The sequence below is a fragment of the Hermetia illucens genome, chromosome 4, assembly GCF_905115235.1.
Source record: "Hermetia illucens chromosome 4, iHerIll2.2.curated.20191125, whole genome shotgun sequence".
NCBI lineage: Eukaryota > Metazoa > Arthropoda > Insecta > Diptera > Stratiomyidae > Hermetia > Hermetia illucens.
In genome coordinates, this window is record NC_051852.1 from 140,036,956 (window position 1) to 140,059,713 (window position 22,758).

Below are 22,758 nucleotides of genomic sequence, written 5' to 3' on the forward strand. Positions count from 1 at the left end.
ACCATCGCGATTTGATGATGTTGGTTGGTTAGTTTTAGATGCTGACGTTGTCACGATATGTTTCGTCTTGCCTACATTGATGTGCAGCCCAAGATCTCACGCCACCTGCTCGATCTGGATGAAGGCAGTTTGTACGCCTCGTCGTTCCTCCCATGATGTCGATATCGTCAGGCATTGATTCGCTGTTCCACTCCTTGAGCATAAGTTGATGAACCGCTTTGTGTAATTGGTCGCCTCCATATTTAACCAATTCGGCTGTCATTCCATCGGCTCCCGGCTCACCGCGCATGCCGGCGTTCTTTGAGAATGCAAAATTACTCGGAATGCGGCGTTGTTCCGCTCGATTGCTAGCTTACATTCATCGTCGTACCAGCCATTCCGATTTTTTTTGCGACAGGGACCAAGTATGTTTGTGGCAGTATCGATGATAACGTTCTTTAGGTGGTTGTGAAGACCATTTGTTGATGCTTCGTCTCCAGGACATCTGTTAGCTGCGGTTATTGCGGCATCCATTTCCTCCTTATAGGTGTTACGCAGGGATGTGTTGTGAATGGCTTCAGTGTTAACTTTCATCTAATTGCCAGAGAGGATTTTAGGTGGTGTTGTTATTCGAGTCCGGAACACCATGGCATCGAGATAGTGATCCAAGTTTATATTGATCCCCCCCCCCTCCACATGTTTCGACATTCATCAAAGGTGAAAGGTGGTGGCGTTCGATCAACACGTGGGCAATTTGGTTGAAAATGGTCCTGTCTGGAAAGGCCCACGTTTGTTTGTGGACCGCTTTCCGCGCAAATCAGATACGTCCAACAACCATTTCGTGTGACACTGTTAATTGAATAATCCGCAGTCGGTTATCATTGGTATCCTTATATAAGCTATGGAGCCAACGTATCGTCTGAATATGGCTCCGTTTCTACTTGGCTGTTAAAATCCCCAATTATGCTTTTGACATCATACTTGGGACAGGCTTCGAGGGTCCCCTCAACTACCACGTAGAATGAATCCTTCTCCGACTCTGCAGTTTCTTCTGTGGGGGTGAACGTTGATAAGTCTTATATTTCTAAATTTTCCTCGCAAGCGCAGAGTGCATAGCATTTCCTTATGTTTTCAAAACCGATATTAGCAGTTTCCATTTTTTGGCTGACAGGAAAGCAATTCCGAATACATGGTCTACTGGATGGCCACTATAATATATGGTGTAGTGACTCTTCTCCAGGAACCGGTCCAAAGCATCCCCTGCAACACTGTTACATCAGCCCTATATTGGGACAGGGTATCCTTCTTTGTACAGAGAACCCACGTTCCATGAGAAAATGTGCAAATTGCTATTCCGTTTTCGTTGCGGGGTTCGTCGCTGTGTTGCCAATCCTTTCGGAGGCTCCCTTTGTGGCTTCGTAATGAGTTATTTTCCGTGTAGAGTTATCAGCCCTACCCAACCCTCTGGGGGAGCAATTGATACAATTTGTTCCGTTTTTCAGCGCGGAAGACTTCCTCTTCATCAAAAAAGAACTCCCAGCGGTCTCCCGTGGAGGTGAAGATACGGTTTGGTAGTAGAGCTGTTGGTGTTGTTTCAGCAGGTGTTTCCCAGGTTTTATGCTCCATCGTGGGTACCAATCCAAATTTCATCCTGGGACCTATACTAGCCTTTGATCTTAATAGTATACGCTATTAGTCCGTTTGGAGTTTACCTCACGTACTTCCTGAGACGCCTAGGTGTAATACGACCGTTCATACTATAGTGACTCTTTCCCCCTCCTCTCTTAAGTGGGTTTGGGATCGCTGCTCAGTCTTGCTTTTATTAATCGCATGATAAGCGATCATTTTACAAATGTCTTTTATTCATTCCCGGTAGACACTTTTATAATTGGAAGCCTTTTAACGTATCGCTACACAAAAACTAACCAGGAAATCATTCATTTCAAAGGAAGAATAAAGAAAGAAAACCAAAAATCTATAATTATTCATTAGTAGAAACTCCCAAAGCCTACTACCTGTTCGACATTAATAGTAAAAAGATTTAAAATATTTTAGTAAAAACATTGCTTATTCCGTGTACGTTTCAAAATTTAATTTTTCTTTTCAATAACGAAAATCTTGGAATTTTGAAAATTTTAAGTAATAATTTGGCTTGTATAACAGTTTTAGCGAAGTTTTCTCAGCTGGTTCACATCTTGGGTTGCTTACCCTTCCTTCCCGCGGTTCCCGAAAGAAAAATTTCAACACCTCGTGAACTGTCAAAAATCACCAGTTTCGGTTCAGTGGGCGAATAAATTTTCAGCATGGAAGACGATTCCGATGACGGTTTCAACGTTGAGGAGAATTATTATGCGTTTCTGAATGTCCCGAAAAATGTGCGTATTCATCAGATTTGTGCTTTGTGTTAATGCTTGACTAGTCAGGGCTACGCTGCAGTTGTTATTGTTCGCTCGGAGCCCGTCGACATAACCTCATTGACTTGTGTCAAAATTACCGACATTTCGATTTTGTTGTGCAATTTGATTCCGTTGGATAATATGCCGGATTTCGGATGAATGTTTTGTCATTGCAGGCGGGAATTGAGGATATCAACAGTGCCTACCGACACCTCAGTCGCATGTACCATCCCGATAAGCATCTAGATGACGAAAGCAAACGGAAAGCTGAAATCTTGTTCAACCGCACCAAGAAGGCTTACGAGGTCCTTTCGGACCCCCACAAGCGAGCGATTTACGATTCGCTGGGCGTGAAGGGCCTTCAGACTGAAGGATGGGAGATAGTCCATCGACAGAAGACACCGGCCGAGATCCGGGAGGAATATGAGCGGCTGGCGCGCGAGCGCGAGGAGCGCAAGCTGCTGCAGCGCACAAACCCCAAGGGCCATATCACGATCAATTTTAACGCCACGGATATTTTCGATTCCTATGATGACTCCTTTGAGTAGGTTTCTGTTCTGGTCGGTCTATTGCAATTGGTAAAGTGTTTGGTTTGGTTTCATCTAGGGAGTCGATGTTGCCCAGCATAGAGATATCTGGGATGAGCATCGCTCAGTCAATCGAGGCCCCACTGACGGTGCGGGACACCGTGACCATGTCGGGAAACTTATCTTCACATAATGGCAATGGTAATGGAGGATTTCTGATATCAGGGCGGCGTTTGATCAACAAGGGCTGGCTCGAGTTGGACATTGGTGGCGGCTATGGTCCCCTGATTGGGTTCAAAGGTGAGTCGTGAAGGCTTCTAATCGTACAATTGAGTGTTTTCACATTGAATGCTCGCCCTCCAGGCTCTCGGACGTTATCGCAGAAAGTCTACCTAAATGGCGGGGCTTCCCTAAACTTTCGACAGAATGGCATCATCCCCGGGATCATGGGGACTTTGGCTGTGCAGCTGGATAAGCATACGGTTGGCTACTTAACCTTTAACGGCGGCCTCCAGTCGTCGATGTCTACAGTCGTGGAACACAACACGGAGAAGCACTACTGGAACACCACAATCCTGCTGGGGATTCCCCATTGTTATTTGAGCGCGAGTTACACGAGGAAGCTGGCCGAGCACGAGCTGAAACTGCGGATGGCAGGCAAGTAGGTATACAGATCGATGAGAATCTGGGACGAGACCAATGTTGATCGGTCGATGATGATTTTCTGTTCGTTTAGAGTTGGTACTTTTGGTTTCGTAGCAGAATACGGCGCCGAGAAAAAGGTCTCGAAATATAGCTCCGTCGTTGCCTCAGTGTCACTTGGCGTGCCCACAGGCGTTACCCTGAAGATAAAGTAAGTCGTCAATAAATTCCGAGGAAAGTAAGCCATTTAGCATTTGATCAACTTTACAGAATCATCCGTTCTTCCCAAACCTTCATTTTCCCCATACACCTAAGCGAAGAAATCGTTCCGGCAGCCGTTTTCTACGCAACTGTTACGCCTTTACTGACGTGGTTCGTTCTGAAGAAGACAATAATAGAACCAATGAACGCAGAGCAGCGGAAACGTGATATAGATAAAGTGAAGGAAACACATCGACAACGTATGGCCGAGAAGAAGAAGGAAGCCGAGACCGCTGTCGATTTGATGAAGGCGACGTGCGAGCGCATAGTCAACGAGGAGGAGCGCAAAAAAGGACTAATTATAGTGAATGCCCGTTACGGCAAATTTCCAGGTACGAGTACGACCACAGAGAGCGGCGATCACGAAATCACCATTGACGTAACAATCCCGATTCAGTGCCTCGTTAGGGACAGTCGATTGATCTTGCACAATTCCACAAAGGTTGGTTACATTTTCTAGTCCTTTCCCCGAGTTCCGCAAATCATATCGCAAATTTACACATAATACTCCCTTCCAGAGCGAGTTACCTGGCTTCTATGATCCATGCTTTGGCGAGGACAAGCAGCTCAAAATTGAATACATTTATCGCGAAAATCCGCAAGAAGTAACAATCAACGATAATGAAGCAATACGTTTGCCTGTTCTGCACAACACCAGCACGCCGGCCAGTTCACCGACATGAGAGCGAGTGTCCAGCGCTCCGACAACCTTCAACCCAATTCCCGCAGTGCAGTAGGGACGAGGCATGGATCTAGTTCGTAATCGAAATGTGAAACTTTCATGCTCATTTCATCGTTATATTTGTACAATTTTGTTATACACACGCGAACATTATGCTTTTCAGTTTTAAATAGTATAAATTGGATTTAGTAGAGGAAAAATAAGAAATTGGAGATTCAAATTCCAACACTGCCTTTTTCAATGGAACTCGATTAGAATATGGAGGGGCGGCCACTAGGCGAGTAGTAGATGCATTAAAGGAAATTAATGTTAAGAAAGATGTGATCTTACGAGTGACACTGACCAATATTAGATTTGAGAGTGACTGGTTGAATCTACTGAACTATTTCCGAGGGGAACTGTTAACCGAGAATCTTCTATTTTATTTGAATAATTGGGAACCTCTATTTACGTTGAAATATAGAATAAAGCGATTGATTTGAAAACTTGTTCTTTTTGTGTATTAGTTTCAATCTGGTTCATTTACTGTTTTTACTGTCCATCACGTAAATCTACTGGCGATGGGATCCTAATTGCACTCGTTTTCTCTGGATCAGGGGTGGCCAGGAGGCAGATGAGGCAGCAACCACGTCGGTTGAGTCAACACCAAGTGGTCCAGGAGAACCTCCAAGTGGTGGCAGCGGGAAACGTTGTATTCACATTGACTTGCTACGGCGATCAGACCCGAATCTGCATGGGATTCATCTGAAGTGGCTGGTTGTGGTTGTGCCCATATTGCTTGCAACTTGCGTGCCGTATTGATTGGTTGCACTAGAGATTTCAGGTAGCCCTTGCATCCAGCAACATAAATGCTAAGCTTCTATTCAGTGCAAACTCGTACCGTTGCGCCAGTGTTCGTGACCTTGTGGTTATGTGGACACGGCGATTACTTACATAAAACCACTAGGACAACTGTCCCTCCCACCTTATGAAGAATTGTTTGGCAGTTTTTTAAAAGTTCTTACTGTTAGCGCTCTTTCCCTCCCTTTCTCCCCTTGCTGAGATTTTAACCTCTCCATCATCATCATCAATGGCGCGACAATCGGTATCCGCTCTAGGCCTGCCTTAATAAGCAACTCCAGACATCCCGGTTTTCCGCCGAGGTCCACCCATTCGATATCCCTAAAAGCTGTCTGGCGTCCTAACCTACGCCATCGCTCCATCTTCGGAAGGGTCTGCCTCGTCTTCTTTTCTTACCATAAATATTGCCCTTATAGACTTTCCGGGCTGGTTCATCCTCATCCATACGGATTAAGTGACCCGCCCACCATAACCTATTGTGCCGGATTTTTTCCACAACCTGACGGTCGTGGTATAGCTCATAGATTGCGTCGTTATGTAGGCTACAGAATCGTTCATCCTCATGCAGGGGGCCAAAAATTCTTCAGCGGATTCTTCTTTCGAACGCGACCAAGAGTTCGCAATTTTTCTTGCTAAGAACCCAAGTCTCCGAGGAATACATGAGGACTCGCAAAATCATTGTCTTGTACAGTAAGAGCTTTGACCCTATGGAGAGACGTTTCGAGTGGAACAGTTTTTGTTAGCTGAAATAGGCTCTGTTAGCTGCCAACAATCGTGTGCGGATTTCATCATCGTAGCTGTTATCGGTTGTGATTTTCGATCCTAAATAGGAGAAGTTATCAACGGTCTCAAAGTTGTAGTCTCCTATCTTTATTCCTCTACCATTTACATTGTCTTGCCTTCATTGATGCGCAGCCCAAGATCTCGGGCCGCTTGCTCGATCTGGATGAAGGCAGTTTGTACGTCTCGGGTCGTTCTTCCTATGATGTCGATATCGTCAGCATAGGCCAGTAGTTGGGTGGACTTAAAGAGGATTGTATCTCTTGCATTTACCTCAGCATCAAAAATCACTTTCTCGAGGGCCAGGTTAAAGAGGACGCATAATAGGGCATCCCCTTATCGTAGACCGGCGTTGATGTTGAATGGTCTTGAGAGTGATCCTGCTATTATACTTTTATCTGGCCTCGCACATTGGTCATCAATTTCGTCGGGATACCGAATTCTCTCATGGCCGTGTACAGTTTTACCGTGGCTATGTTATCATAGGCGGCTTTAAAGTCGATGAACAGATAGTGCAACTGATGGCCATATTCCAACAGTTTTTCCATCGCTTGCTCCACAGAGAAAATCTGATCTGTTGCTGGTTTGCCTGGAGTGAAGCCTCTTTGGTATGGGTCAATGATGTTCTGGGTGTATGAGGCTATCCGGCCTAGCAAGATAACGGAGAATATCTTATAGATGATACTCAGCAACATGATACCTCTATAATTGCTGCACTGTGTGATATCTCCCTTTTTATGTATGAGACAGATAATGCCTCGTTGCCAATCGTCAGGCATTGATTCGCTGTCCCATACCTTGAGCACAAGTTGATGAACCACTTGGTGTAACTGGTCGCCTCCATATTTAACCAATTCGGCTGTAATTCCATCGGCTCCTGGCGATTTATGATTTTTAAGCCGATGAATTGCACGGACTGTTTCTTCGATACTTCGTGGTGGCAGTATTTGTCCGTCGTCTTCAGTTGGCGGGACCTCCAACTCGGTTGTTCAGTAGTTCATCAAAGTACTCAACCCATCGCTCCAATATATCCATTCTGTCAGAAATCAGATTTCCCTCTTTGTCTCGGCAGGATGAACATTGAGGTGTGTAAGGCTTCATCCTGCTGACTTGTTGGTTGGTTGGTTCCGCGCCTGGTGCGGTTGCTCCCTGTACTTTTCGAGTTCACAGACCCGTTGATTCTCCCAGGCTTCCTTTTTCCGTCTGTGAAGTCGCTTTTTCGCTCGCCGGAGTTCGTGATAAGTTTCCGCGCGTGCCCGCGTTCTTTAAGAATGCAACATTATTCGGTATGCAGCATTCTTTCGTTCCGTTGTTAGTTTAAATGCATTGTCAAACCTGCCGTTCCGACTTCATGCCAACGAGATAGTGATCCGAGTCTATATTGCCCCCCCCCCCCCCCCCCTATATGTGCTGACATTCATCAAGGCTGAGAGGTGGCAGTGTTCGATCAACACGTGGTCAATTTGGTTGAAAGTGGTCCCGTCTGGAGAGGACCACGTATGTTTGTGGACCGTTTTTCGTGCAAACCAGGTACTTCCAAAAACCATTTCGTGTGACACTGCTAATTGAATAATCCGCAGTCCGTTATCCCATTATTTTGGTGTAAGTATTTTGGTGTAAGCTATGGGAGGCCACGTATCGCCTGAATACGGGCTCCTTCCTTACTTGGTTTTTAAAATCCCCAAGTATGATTTTGATATCATACTTGAGAAAGGCTTCGAGGGTCCGGTCAACAGCCTCGTAGAAGGTATCCTTCTCCGACTCTGCAGTCTCCTCTGTAGGGACGTGGACGTTAATGAGGCTTATATTTCGAAATTTGCCTCGCAAGCGTAGAGTGCATAACTGTTCGCTTATGTTTTCAAAGCCGATAACAGTAGGTTTCATTTTTTGGCTGACTAAGAAACCTACTCCGAGCACATGATTTACTGGATGGCTATTATAATATATGGTGTAGCGACTCTTCTCCAGGAAACCGGTCCCTGTCCAACGCATCTCCTGTAACGCTCTTGCGTCACCGGCTAGCTGCTCAGCAGTTTCATCTTTGTACAGGGAGCGCACGTTTCATGAGAAAATGCGGAAATCGTTATTCCTTTGTCGTTGCCGCGTTCGTCGTTGTATTATCCGTCCAGTCCGAGGCTTCTGTTGTGGCTTCGTAACTTTGGTTTTCCGTGGAGGGTTGTCAGCCCTACCCAACCTTCAACCTGGAGGACCAGTTGGTGCAATTTGTCCCGTTTTTAGGCGCGGGAGACTCGTCTTCATCTTTCTCCGTCTGCAGCTTTTCGTTAAGAAAGGGCTCCTAGCGTCACCACGTGGAGGTGGAGATAGGGTTTGGTAGTAGAGCTGATGGTGTTGGTTGAGTAGGCGTTTCCCAGGTTTTATGCTCCATCGTGGGTACCCATCCACGTTTCGCCCTGGGACCTATACTACCCTTTGACCACCTCTCCATACTTCCTCTTTTTCTTTAGGCTTTGTCTCGTGCACAAGCGAGGTCGGCTCGTAGTAATCGGTTGTACCATTTTATTCTGTCAAAGGTCTGGTCGTATCAAGCCATCGTTGTTTCAGCCTGGCTTTTGGTCGTTTATTATCGATTTCGATGTTCAGACCAATTTTGGCAAGTGAATTCTCGTTAGCGCAAATTACTTAACCATAACATCGAAGACGCCTCTTTCGCAGTTTTTCCACACTCGGTGTAACCCCATATCGATCGCGGATAGCTTAATTTTGGATGTGATCATGGTGTGTTACGCCATTATTTCAACGTAACATTTCGACGTCCATTACCGTGAGGCGGCGTTCATTGTCTCTTATAGTCAGCCAACATTCAAAACCATTCGGAGCGAACAGACTGTAGTAAATGTTGGATTTGAGACATTCGTTAATGCAATGATCACCCAGAACACCAGCTGTGGGACTCTATTTCATTTCAGTTGTGCGGGTCCATGAAGCAATTTTATAACGCAGGTAACTGTTGAATGATAGCATTGATGCAGGATACTTAAATCGGTCAGTTCTGGGCAAGTCGCCTTGATAGTCTCTGTTTCACGGGGATCGGTTGATCGAAGACTGAGCCAGTTGTTTGGTCCTCCCAGGGCCGTAGCATGAAACACCCGTCTAGCTTACCTCTAGACTCGCTTGCTCATGCCCGTAGGTTTGCTCTCGTCGGTTTTTCCAAAGATTGCGGCTCTGAAAGATGCTGAAAACGTGCCTGGGAAAAAGGAAAAACTCCCACGTTCGATAATATTAGACGATTTATTTAAACGTCATTATTATAAAATGTTAAATTATCTTACGACCTCTTACACTTAGCTTACTCCTCTGCCGATTCGTTGGTGTACCTCTTCAACAGTGTTTTAGTCTGAACAACTAGTTGGCTATACCGCAAAGATTTTATATGTACATAAAGCAGTGTATAGGGCGCTGGACGTTGGATATCCCATGGTACAGTGTCCATAACAATAACAAAGAGGAGCGGTGGAGAGTACTTCGTGGATGAACTCCGATAAAGACATAAAGCGCTTTTGATATGTCGCCACAATTCGAACTTTACTTTCCAGATTATGGTAGAGCAATTTAACCTAGCTAGGTACTAAGGTCTTGCATACCAGATGAGTTCGTGTGGCACACGGTCAACCGCCTTCTCCAGATCCAAAAATGCAATGTAAACAGGGCGATGTTTCTCACGGTGTTTTTCAATGAGTAACCGTCAGTAGTACAGCAGTTTTTGACAAAATCCCGCTTGATTCACGGTTATTGGAAAGATGTCGTGAATACGATTGTCAAGAATGCGTTCAAAAATCTTCATGGTATGGGAAAGTAACCGGATTGGACGGTCATTTGAACATTCTGCCCCCTTTCTTTTCTTACTGGAACTGTGGTGCCTGTCAATTAGATGGTGTGCTACCTTCCTTAATAACTCGATTAGAGAACTTACTAAGTCAAAGTGTTGGGTCCCAGCTTTTCGCTTTCCAGAGTTCAGATGCGATTTCGTTAGGTCCTGATGCTTTTGCTGATTTTGTTAGTTTTATTGCTTCATCGACTTGAGTCGCGCTGATAGGTGGAATTGCTCCAAATGTCAGCAGTATTTGTGGAACTGATGAAGGGAACAAGTGGTTCCCGAAATATCGGAATTTGCAAGAATAAATATCCACACCAACGAAAAAGAAACAACAAGTTTTTATTATTTCAATTAATTAATCGTTGGAAACACCGCATAATTTCACTCAGATTCGAAATAAATTTCGAATGTCGCGAATCCTGCCGCACCACATCACAATAATTATTTAAATTTTACTTTTACACTCCACCCGCAGCCCTCAAACCCACTGCCGCAAGTCTAAACGGACGCATCTTTTTGCGTCTCTGGATTGCAGGAAATTCGACCGTGTCGGGGATCTTCACCTCTGCAACATGTGACAAAGCGTCAGCAACCACGTTATTTTTTCCAGACCCGTGTTGAATATCGGAAGTGAACTGGCTGATAAAGCTCAAGTGCCGAAGCTGGCAAGGGAACGCTTTCTCAGACTTTTGTATCAAAGAAAAAGTGAGTGGCTTATGATGACTAATATGAACTGCCTGCCTTCAAGGGAATACCGGAAGTATGTAATTGGGAGGTGCGCGGCTAATAACTCATGATCATAGGTGCTGTAGTTCCGTTGTGCGGGTTCGAGCTGTTTGGAGAAGAAGCGCAACGGTTGCCAGATTTGATTCACTTTTTGGTGAAGAGTAGCACCTACGGCAATGTCTGAGGCATCCACGAATACGGTTAGGGTTACATCTTGCTGAGAGAATGCCAGAAGTGTAGCATCCACCAGCTGTTGCTTGGCGGGCTGTCTGGACAGCCTTTGGGAACCACACAATCAGACGGGATTCTTTGGTTTTTGGCCTAGACAAGAAGCCCTTAAGGATCGATTGAAGTTTAACATGCCCAAGAACTTTCTCAGATCTTTAACAGTTTTCGGAAGCGGGAAGCTTGAAATCGCTTGCACCGTGACTGGATGCCTTCAGGAATAATCAGGTGGCCGACAAAACTCAGCTGCGATTGCAGGAATTTGCATTTTTCAACGTTATGCCTTGACTAAGCCCAAGGTCGAGTAAATACGGCAGTTTGCGATAGAGTGCGCGAAATCGTGTATAAGTGGTGGTAATGAATGCACTTTAGAGGAAAGGGTTGAATCAGTAGTCTTAATTTGGTACAGAACACAATGCTTAGCGGTCTCAGAGAGACTACGCTCGGTAGTGATGTTACGGTATTTTTGAAGAAGTGCTTTAATATGTGGGTATGCTGATGTCCGCGATAATGAAGCACCAAGAAAATGCTCTTAGAAATCATAAACTCAAGTCTACCTGCTGTAGCCATACGTGCGGATCGACGAAGAATTCCTTGCCGCGAGTTTCAACGACTGCGGTGTTAAATTGATGCCGAGATATGGGAAGAACCGAAGCTTCAGTGCCTGTATCGACCAGATAGTTGCGCCGCCTCATTTCGCTGCATTTCGGGTAGCAGTCGCCAGAACTCCCGGCAAAATTGATTGATTAATGTTGGTTGATAATAAATTTCAGGGGCTGGTACAATGGCATCAGCATGCCCCGGCATTTCGTGAAGGTCCCGACGACCTACTAACCGATCGCCCATTTCGAGAGGCGAATTTAGATCTTGATCTGATCCTACTCCCAGAACGTAAAGCACCAACGGCTGAAGCTAACTCAGAGACGGTGGCTGCTAATGATGATACCATCTGCTGTAGCTGAGTCACTTGGCTTGATCGTACAAAAACTGTAGCAACGCGGTGCCGACTTTGTCACCATCCAACTGCTCCATTTCACGCAGCAGTTGGTTTAGCGCACGGTCACCTAGCATTAGCTCTGTCAGTACGACGTCGACGAAAACGGAGCGAAATTGTACAGACGCAATCACAGGGATAGATAACTCATACGTTAACGTATAAACTTTATTATTTTGTTTTTATGTGCGTTCCACACGCAAGTTGCTCGTTTGGCCACACTTTAGTTCCTCATTCTTTACCATGTACGCACTACAGACAGGTCGACCGGATGCCGAGAAAGATGCCTTCTGGCAACTTTTCGATGAAAAGACTTGTGACGTGCCTGCTGACAACTAAATCATCATTGCCGGTGACCTTAATGATCATGTGCGTAAAAAGGCGGACGGTAACAGGTGCCATGGGGGGAAGGAGGTTTGAAGCGCGCAATGAGGGTGGCGAGCGCATAATCGATTTTGCGGACGTCCATGACCTTGCACTTATGAACACATGGCTCATTAAAAGACTATTTCATCTTCCTGCTTTTTATAGTGGGAACAGCAAAACGTAAATCGATTATATTCTCATAAGACGCAGGCATTTTACCACGTCACTGATTGCAAAACCGTTCCCTATGAGACTATTGCCGTCCTGCGAATTAAGCCACCGCTAAAACAGCGTGATGTACGCATTGGCCCGGCGCGCATTGAATGGTGGCGATTTCGTGAGAAGAAAGAAGAAATGGTCTCACTTACGCGATTACCAACCATTACGAATGTGGAAGAATCGTGGAACCAAATGAAAGACACGATCCACAAAGCGGGCTCTGCAATCCTCGATGTCACCAAGCCATGTAAGCGGTACATCAACCGAAATACTGGGCTTTGGAATGACGATGTTGAAATGAAGGGCCTTGAAAAGAAACGTCTCTATCACACGTTTCTCGACGATAAAACGTTGGCCAATTGGCAAATTTATAAGAATGCCAACCGGGAAGCAAAGAAAGCAGTGGCTGTCACCCGAGCGGACCATTACAAAAATCTTTACGATAAATTGAACACTCGGGATAGCGAGAGAGATGTCAAAAGCCGAAAGGAACGCACACAGGATATCCAACACTTCTGTTGCGTTAATGAGAGCCGGATTTATCAAGAACTGTGGAACTGCTGTCGCAATATATGCTGCGCGGTTACTCATGGAGAAACACCATGAGAAGCATTGCCCGCTTTATATTGCATTTTTGGATCTAGAGAAAGCGTTTGGGCGTGTGGCACACGAACTCATCTGATATGGTCTACGACAACACTTAGTACCAGAAGAACTCGTGCGCTGGGTTCAATTGCTCTACCACGATCCGAAAAGTAAAGTTCGAAGTATGACGCGTGTATTAGAACCGTTTCGTATCTCTGTTAGTGTTTATCAAGGAAGCGCTGTCTCACCACTCCTCTTTGTTCTTGTTATGGACACCGTCACACGGGACATCTAACTTCCAGCGTCCTATACACTGCTTTATGCAGATGATGTTTTCCTAGCATCTGATTGCAAAAATGATTTGGAGCAACTTGTCCAAAAATAGAATGCTCGCCTCATGCAACATGGTCTCAGATTGAATCTGAATAGAACTGCATTTTTGACGACCGATCCCCATGAAATAGACACAATCACTGTCAGCGGTAGTGACCTGCCCAAAACTGAGCGATTTAGATACCTCGGGTCAATGCTATCAGCTAGTGGAGAACTGCGTTATGAAATTGCTTTACGTATTAATGCAACCTGGATGAAATGGGGTTCCACAACTGGTTCTTTGTGATCGACGTATCAATGAACGTTTCAAATCTAAAATTTACCGTAATGTGGTCCGTCCTGTCGCTCTCTATGGTTCTGAGTGTTGGTTTACCAGAAAAGACAATGAACGGCGTCTTGCGGTAATGGAGACGAAGATGTTGCGATGGACTAGTGGCGTGACACGTTTTGATCACATCACGAAGATATCTGCGATCGATATGGGGTTGCACCGATCGCGGAAAAATTGCAAGAGAGGCGTCTTCGATGCTATGATCACGTAATTCGCGCTAAGGAGAATTTACTTGCCAAGATAGATCCGAACATCGAAGTCGATGGTAAACGACCAAAAGACCGGCCGAAACAATGGTGGCTTGATACGCTGGATGGGGATTTAAAAGCCTCGAGATTGCATCCAGATCAGGCATTTGATAGAACGAAATGGCGAAACCGATTACAACGAGCCGACCGACAAAGGCTGAAGAAAAAGAAGGAGTGCCGAGTATACCTAAAACTCATTGAGACATTTCGAAATATCTTCTTTACTCCTTTCCCATTCCCTATACTGTCTCCTACAGGCCCTATTACATATTCACACTGATTCCATGATAATAGCTTCAACTGCTTCCGAAAAAATTGCAGGTGGCAGACAGATAGACAGTCAGACAATGAATCGATTCTAATGAGATTTGCATCTCCCTCCCAAGTGTTAAGAAAATATGTTTCAGCACAATCGAAATTTACATAGGAAAATATTGTTTTTAGGGAATCAAAGCTGGTATTCCATAGAATCCAAGAATCTCGGAGGATTTGAAAAGTTCCCTCCAGTATACATTATCTGCATTTGCATGTGCCAAAAAAAAAAATGATTTCTTCCTCAACAAGGATGCCTCGTTTTCTAAGGTTTCTATTTTTGGAGAATCCTCGACAAAGAAACCTTTATTCAATCCATTTTAAATTCACTTCAATCATCTCTGCTGCACATCAATTCACATGGGGTTGCTCCTTACTATTGTATATCCTTTTCAACGAATGCGATAAAACCATTGACAAGAACGTGAGGCTTACATGCATGTCACAATGGCATAAATGCATGAATACCAAATATCCTGGCGATATGCATTCGATGAGAAGAAATAAAGATACAAATCGTCATGGAGTCTGAACGTCCTGAAAAATGCAAAATATCCTAGCATGGAACATGGAGGCACAGAGACACGTTTGTTTGATACAATTGTTCTGGGTTATTTATGTAAGTTCCCATATATCCTTTAACGTCTTCGTTTACAGAAGGGAACAGTTTGTGTTGACCTTTGGAAAAGTTGAAAGCGTGTCCCCGGGGTGTGTGAGAAAAGTGGCTCGTCCAGCATGGTTGAGGAGATTTGATTTATTGGGATGATAAAGTTTCGAACCCGTGGAGCAACCGAAGAGCTTTGGCTAAGGATGTGTCCGTATGGAAAACGTTTCAGTACATCGTGAAATATTGAACATCCTGAACAATTGAAATAAGTATTTGTATGTGAACTTGTTGTCCTTTGGATCAATAATGCAGTTAGGCTGAATTGAGAACAATAAATAATTCCAAAAGTTGATGCATTCACTGATTGTTCTTCTAGTAAAGTTCTGTCCACTTTTATGTGATGGGGATGGAGAAAGGATTCCGAACTTATTTGCATAGTGAACTCCTGAATATCGAAAGTGCTGGTAGACGTAGCTTCCTGCTTTCATTATCAACCTCGTATTTATTCAGAGGCTGGTTAGTGTTGGAACTGCGTTTTCCAGATATTTCCCAAGAGATTGTGGATTGCACGAAGAGGGAATTCACCAAGCACATGAAACTGACTCAGCGGCGATGTAACTATGTAAATGACGATAAGGACTTATCCCATAAACAGATGTATATACATTCATGCACATACTATACTGTTCAAGACGCTCGCATGTATCCTTTTAGACTTAGACTCGTCTCACAAGATACATATTCCGTTCAATTGCAAGCTCTCTTAAAACAGGAAATGCATTCACTTAGCGGAATAAATTTATCTGCTGTGCAAGGATATCGGGATATAATACTCCTGAATTTGCAGATGCGGTTTATGTTGGCTTCAGGTTTTTGAGTTGAATTTTGGTGTTAAGAAATTGCTTTCAAGCAGAGTATCTGGTGTTTTCGTGTGAAGATTGAGATAAAAGTGTAAGCAATTTGTCAGACACGAGTTCTCGAGAGAAATGTTTACAGAGATATGTGTATCTCTCCAAGTGTATCTAACACTTGGAGAGATACATATAGCTACGCAGAGTATGGTGGTGGCTGATTGTTTTGTCCTATAAAGCACTAAATTCCTAGAAATCGGAATTGAGGAGAACAGGGAAAACTTACTTTGGAGGCGATTAAGATGGCTTCAGAACTTTACTATATATCGGTTTATCGGTTTATCGGTTCGGCTTTATTCATGATCTTAACCTTCTATACAATAGCAGAACTTATGGCTGTAGATACCAGACTCATCTTTACTCTACAAAATTAAAATTTGCATCGCAAATAAATAAATTCGTTCTATGGTATGAATTACCCAAGGAAAAGTGCAAAAAACCTTGTTCAAAATTACTAGATCTACTTAACCTACTTAACTTAACTTGAACTACCTTAACCTAGAATTTATGACGAGCATAGGATATTTATTAGAGGGTTGCCAACAGTTCTACAGTTGTTCATAAATCTGACGGAGTGCGATAAGCATAAATCTTCAACATATTTGACTTTTGCCTCATTGTGCAATTTTTCAGTTGAAAAGTCAAACGATTTGTTTAAAATTACTTTGAGGATTTTATTTTGCGCACGCTGAACTTTAAGTTTATGTGTTCTTGCACATTGAGACCAAACCGGAGCACAGTATGAAATAATTGGTTGGATAACCATTCTAAACATAATCAATTTATTGTCTACCGATAGTTTAGAATTTCTGTGTAGCAGCGAGTAAAGCGAGCAAAATGATAGATATCTTCGAACAAATTGAATCAGTATGATCTTTAAATGTAAGTTTTTTATCCAAGACGACTCCTAAATATGTTAAGCTATTACACCACTTAATACTCTCCCCAAGAAAATTTATGTCTCTGCTTGGCAGCTTAGCTTTGCATCTCTTTTTCGTAAAGAACACAGCTTGTGTTTTAGAAGGGTTCACTTTAATCTTCCACCTAAAATAAAATTGATACAGAGAATCCAGCTGGTTCTCAAGAGATGACATAATTGTTGAAGGATCGTTAGAGGAAGAAATAATGCCAACATCATCGGCAAATGCAGCTAGTTTACACCCTGGGGCAGTTGGAATGTCCGAGGTGTAGATATTAAACAGTGTAGGGCTTAGTGGAGAACCTTGAGGAACCCCCACTGGAATCGATCGATCTGAGGATTGTTTGCTACCTACTTTTACTGTAAACCTTCTTCCAGTTAAAAATGATAGTAAAAGCTTGACCAGATATATTGGAAACCTGAACAGTAATAGCTTGTATACCAACCCATAGTGCCAAACAGAGTCGAACGCTTTGTGAATATCTAAAGTAAGAAATCCTAAGGACTCTTTATCTTTGAAAATTTTTTGGATTTCGCTGGTCACCCGAAACACCTGATGTGAAGTTGAATGTTTAGGTCTGAAGCCAAACTGAAAATCAGGTAATAAATTCGTTTGATTTAGAATCTTATTAACACGAGCTAGAATAACTCTCTCAAAAATTTTTCTGAGACTAGAAATTAAACTAACAGGCCTGTAATTGTCAGCCAGTTTTGGGTCTTTACCTGGTTTAACAATGGGTACTACCGTAGCCTCCTTCCAAACTTTTGGAAAATAAGAGAGCTTTAAGCAGCTGTTCACGATGAAATTATAGTATACAATCGCCTTTCTAGGAAAATTCTTAACCATTGAGTTCGTTACCCGATCTGGACCTGGAGCCTTCTTTAGCTTTAAGTGCTTTATGATTGCCTTGATTTCTCTAGGGGAACAAAGTTCACGAGCATCGAAATCACAGAGTGAAGTACGCAGTTTTTCCACCCTCTCCTGAACGGTTTTGTTGAGCAAAACCGATCCTAAGTGGTCTGACGCTAAATGGGCTTTTTGGAACTGATTTGCTAGAAGTTCCGCTTTAGACTCATCATCGTAAATAATATCACCGGCGTTCCGCATGGGCGGAATAATTTTCTTCTTCTTTAATAATTTATTTAATTTCCATAATTTATCACCGTTTTTAGGAATTTCTTGAAGCATTCTACCCCATCGCTTGTTTTTAGCACCGAAGATTCGACTTTGAATGGCTTTAGTAAGCTTATTAACCACGGTTTTTGTGCTTCTGCTTCGAGTTTTCTGCCATTGACGCCGTAGGTAGTTTCTTGAAGAAATTAGGAATTTGGTTCCCTCATCAATGACTTGGTTTGGAAATAAATCGGCTTGCTCAGGATAGGATGCGAATTTTATGGCACTATTAATATGGCAATAAAAGGTACTAATTAGGGAGTCAATTTGGTCGGTAGAGCTGATCTTTGCTAAATTTAAATTTTTAAGCTGTATAATATCATTCAAGTATTTCTTAAATTTCAACCAGTTTATTCTAATTCTATCCACTGATTCGTCTGAATTTGATAGTGAAGTCTCAGAAGTTAGTTGAAAGGCTACTGGTAAATGAGGCGAAGATAATTTGTCCCCTGTTACAGGTTGGTCGATGCTGATTCGGCCGTTTGAAATTACAAGATCTAATGTAGAGTCGTATCCCCTAGGGTTCAAAAAGGTGGGTCTTGTGGGAGTGTGAATAAAAAGGTTTCTTTCACAAACAAGATCAAAAAGTATTTTGCCAGCCTTGTTCGCTTTTACACAGTTCCAAGCAAATCCAACTCCTCTAGTCTTAAAGCAATAGTCTCAAGAATTTCAGTTTTGAACGCGGGTAGTATTTTATGCTTGATGTTATTTCTTAAACTTATGGCAACCCCCCCGCCTACTACATCTTGCCTATCATTCCTATAAGTCTTAAAACTAGGATGAAAGAACTTATCTTTACTCTTAAGTCAAGTTTCTGTTAATAACAAAATATCAATATGATCACTTATTGCAAAGTCAAAAAGCTCATCGGACTTATTTTTAACGCTTTGTGCGTTCCATAGAACTACTTTAAGTTTATGGACCGTAAAGGAACTTAACAGCTAAGTTTACAATGACATTAAATTGGTCTGTTCTAGACTTGCAGTCTGAAAGATTTGTGATAAGCTCGGCTGACAGTTCTATCATTTGCTTTGGAGAAAACAGGTTACTCGCATTATTAATTGTATTTCCACTATTGGTCGTAGGCAGTCCGTTCCTGACTGCATGACTAAACGATGTTCGTGAGGGTTCAAAGTTCGACTTCGAAGCACTCTGCTGCAAATTCGAATTACCATGTAACTTTAAAGGAGGAAAGCTTTCATTGTTGAAATGATTGACGGCTGCGGTTTTGGTCGGCTGACGGTAACTTGAATGATTTCGTCTAGATGCGGCTCCCCTGACAGCATTTAAATATTCTTGACGCTTTGGGCAAGTAGGATCACTTGCTAAATGCTGAAGATTACAGTTAGCACACTTTAGAAATGATCTAATTAGATCAGGTTGGAGTTTTGCATACTGGCAATCAGTTGTTTTGTGCGAAATGCTGCAAATTTGGCATTTATAATAGTAGGCAGATTACAGTTAGAGCTACCGTGGCCGTACAGCTGGCAGTTGTGACATTGAGTGGGGCCACTTCGTGCATTACTATAATAACTCCAAGTGATAATTGTACGCTGAATTGATTTTATTCGACGGAGAAAATATAAAACGTTTGCTCGGTGTAGCGGGATTTCGATGGTTCAAACTTTTTTACATCTAGACAGGTAATGCCATATTCGGTTTTAAGCAGCTCAGCCTGTTTGTTATTATCCATGCTGTGCAGGCCCGATAACAAAATTTTGATCGGCCGTTTGTCTGGTCGACAATAAGTAAAGAATTCAGTCTTATTTACTTTGAAGTGGTTAATAACTCGGTCAAAGTCTTCGATAGTGTCAGTGAAAAGTTTCCGTCCGATGCCTGAATACTTAACATAGTATACACAGTAACATTGAGTTTATCCATCGCCTCGTCAATTTCAGCTTTCTGTAGTTTCGGAAAGACAATAGGTGGAATTTTTACCTTCTTTTGAGTGGCGGTGACCACATTAACTGTATCGCTATCCACTGCCATTTCATTTTCATCTACTTGTAAAATGCTAAACCGGTTGGATGCGCCCGCCATTTCAGATGGTAATGGTGGTGGTCTTCGCAGAACTCTCAGTTTACTTCGAAGATTATCATCCGGGGATTCATTCCCCCTTGTTCGCTTTCTGCCACTTTCAGACAACTTTAATATTTGAGCACAAAACTAATTAGGTATATTAGCAAAACCAATACTAGTTATAAAATTTATAAAGTTAAAAAAGAAATTCGTTTAAAACCTTGAAAACTTTAAACACTTCAAGAGTACGTCTGTACTGCTTGCACCCAAAGTAAAAACTCGACTATCAACTTTACTATATAGAAAAGGACAACTCTGTTTGAAAATGAGTACTTAAGAAGCATTTTGAATCTATGCTAATCAACTACGGCAGTGTTTAACCGGTCATGCTATAATAAGCCACTTTTTTGAACCTAAATCAAGAATGAGGGGCTGAAGTCAAAATTTATTGTTTCTGATTCGGGGCTATGCGATTGAGCTATTCTTAACGCAGATTGAAGTAACAGGACGAGTTGGTCTCCATACTCTTCAAATTTATTTAGGAGTAAACGTTCTTATGGGAGAAAGATAAAATGGGTGACCGGTAGCTTCCCGCCATGCAAGTTCCCTGGCTTGCTAAAATGACCTTTTTTGGTGGGGTAGGGTAGGTGAATGCATTTACGCGCAGTGTTGGATTCCCGCAACGGTACGTTGTCGGACTACTAACTAAATGAGTACAAAAAAAGAAAAGAAAACGAATACCAACAAAGCGGGGCCCCGTACCGCACAAAAACTGGTTAATCAGGCGGAGGCACATCTCCAAATTACTAAGAGCCAGGTGATTACACCCAAGAATAGAGAAGTTGGGACGTTAAGCAGTGGATACAAGGTTAACATTGGTATACTACGTGGACAACCTCCACTGCTCAAAGAGCAGAGATCAGCAAAAACACGTCTGAGATAAATATAACACCCGTCAGAAAGGAGACAGGTCTCAGTGGCACCGGTGTTAAATGGTACCCGTGCTATCTGAAGGAAGACCTGAAACCAGATGAGGCCCTTAAGAAGGCTCAGGACAGACTTAAGCCATTTCTACCGCAGCCGAGAAAGTGAGGAGCAGCAGAGATCAGCCCGCATGAAGGGAATGCTCCCAAAAAATCCAAACCTGAACCCAAGGGGGGAGAAAACCCGGGCAGGTCAGGAGTGAAGGCAGGACTCAGGAAGTCCACCATTAGTTATGCTAGTGCGGTCAAGGGCATTCGATTGGCCATACTGCCAAAAATATTTCCCGAGCAAATATTCACTCGTGAGGAGCAGGAAACCATTGAGGACCTTGTCGTCAAGCAGATGATCAAGGAATGGACTTCGAAACTGGTGTTCATTGGGATACGGCCTTATACTGGTGGACTGCGCGACGGAGGACCCCGCAGAATGGATTAGAACCATAGTTCCTAGATTGCCAGGCTGTCCACATGTACTGGGGATGATATACTAGGAACCCACATGGTGGCAGTTTTTCTGCCAAAAGCCGCGACGATGGAAACGGAAGACCTTATGGGCCTCCTAATCGCTCAGAATGAAGATCTCCATACCCGACTATGGAGAGTCTTCAGAAGTAAGGTGGAGGTCAAGGGTAAACTTCTCACGATAGGGTTAGATGGCCGATCAATCGTCGGAATTGCCATATAAACTACCGATTTGGCAACATACTCGTGCATGTGCACAGGGAAAAGCCGAGGAAAGATACCTGGGAGGAGATACCGGTTGAAAAACATACCGTGGTCCCCGAAGAAGTCTCGAAAGCCATAGAGGCGGAAAGGACTGGATCAACTAGGGAAGTAGACCTGCTGCCCAGTGAAGAGCAGAAGCTGGACGACTTAGACTTAGGACTCCTAGGGCTCAGGGTGGACAGCGATGCGCAGGAAAGCGCCATGTCGGAGGAGGGCGACACTCCGACAGTGGAGAAGAACTTCAAACAATAACGGAGCCAATGACCAGCACTAAGATAGCCCAGATGAACCTCCACCATGCGAGAGCTGCGCCTGGCTCCCTTCGTTGATGATGTATAAGCTTTCTGCTGCATCTAAGAGATGGGGTTTCCGCACCCGCTTTATCATATCCACATTGTCTATCGTTATGGCATGTCCCTCTACCACCATATGCCTTGCAACCATAGACTTTATGTTTCGAGGATCGTCGCTTTTACGTTAGGTGCTCCTCGAATCGAGTTGTCACTAGTCTTTTAGTCTGCCCAATGTATACTTTTTCACATTCTGGGCAGTTGACCTTATAGATTCCACTCATTACCTCTTTTTTCAATTTATCTTTGGTTGAACCTAGCTTAGTCCTGCCTGCAGGTTTTGTGAGGAGTATGACGAAACCTCTATACACGTCCTGGGACAATGTCAGGCACTTGTGCCAAGTAGGTCGAGGCATCTGGAAGATCTGGAAGTAGGGAACATATTAAAGTTCCTTACGGTTATAGGCCTGGTCGAGATACTATGATCAATAGATACACTATAACTAGTAAAAGGGCCACAACAGTTATTTAAGGACGCGGTGCGACCTTCTCTTAACAGAATAATAATAATAATAATACTAACTAAACACCTCCCCAACGTCAGAGAACTTCGGGTTAACCGCCGAACTCGTCCGTCTTGCGGAGCCTTCAAATCAAGAATTGCCTTTCACCAACGGGAGGGGAGAAGAGGAAGGGAACTCCCTGCCATCTGGCTCCTCCACCGATTGAGCTATATCTTCTTTGCAATGAGAAGAAATCGACCGTAATCAGTATCTCCTCGACAATGTTGCCTGGAGAGAGATCCCCTCTGTTTAGATCTGCTGACGAATTCCATCTCACCTTCCACA

General features: G+C 43.5%; 1 protein-coding gene across 1 annotated transcript; it reads left to right on the plus strand.

The window, feature by feature from the left end:
- Window positions 1-2,081: 2,081 nt before the first annotated feature.
- On the plus strand, window positions 2,082-4,978 carry LOC119653892 (dnaJ homolog subfamily C member 11). The gene is made up of 7 exons (XM_038059014.1): window positions 2,082-2,354; window positions 2,552-2,919; window positions 2,982-3,202; window positions 3,266-3,563; window positions 3,639-3,755; window positions 3,815-4,247; window positions 4,324-4,978. The coding sequence occupies exons 1-7, from the start codon at window positions 2,283-2,285 to the stop codon at window positions 4,486-4,488; spliced, it is 1,674 nt and encodes a 557-aa protein (XP_037914942.1). The 5' UTR covers window positions 2,082-2,282; the 3' UTR covers window positions 4,489-4,978.
- The last annotated feature ends 17,780 nt before the right edge of the window (window positions 4,979-22,758 follow it).

Coding starts and splice junctions, on each gene's coding strand:
- LOC119653892 (XM_038059014.1), top strand. CDS start 2,283: ATGGAAGACGATTCCGATGACGGTTTCAACGTTGAGGAGAATTATTAT. Junction 2,920..2,981: donor TCCTATGATGACTCCTTTGA/GTAGGTTTCTGT, acceptor GGTTTCATCTAG/GGAGTCGATGTTGCCCAGCA. Junction 4,248..4,323: donor TCTTGCACAATTCCACAAAG/GTTGGTTACATT, acceptor ACTCCCTTCCAG/AGCGAGTTACCTGGCTTCTA.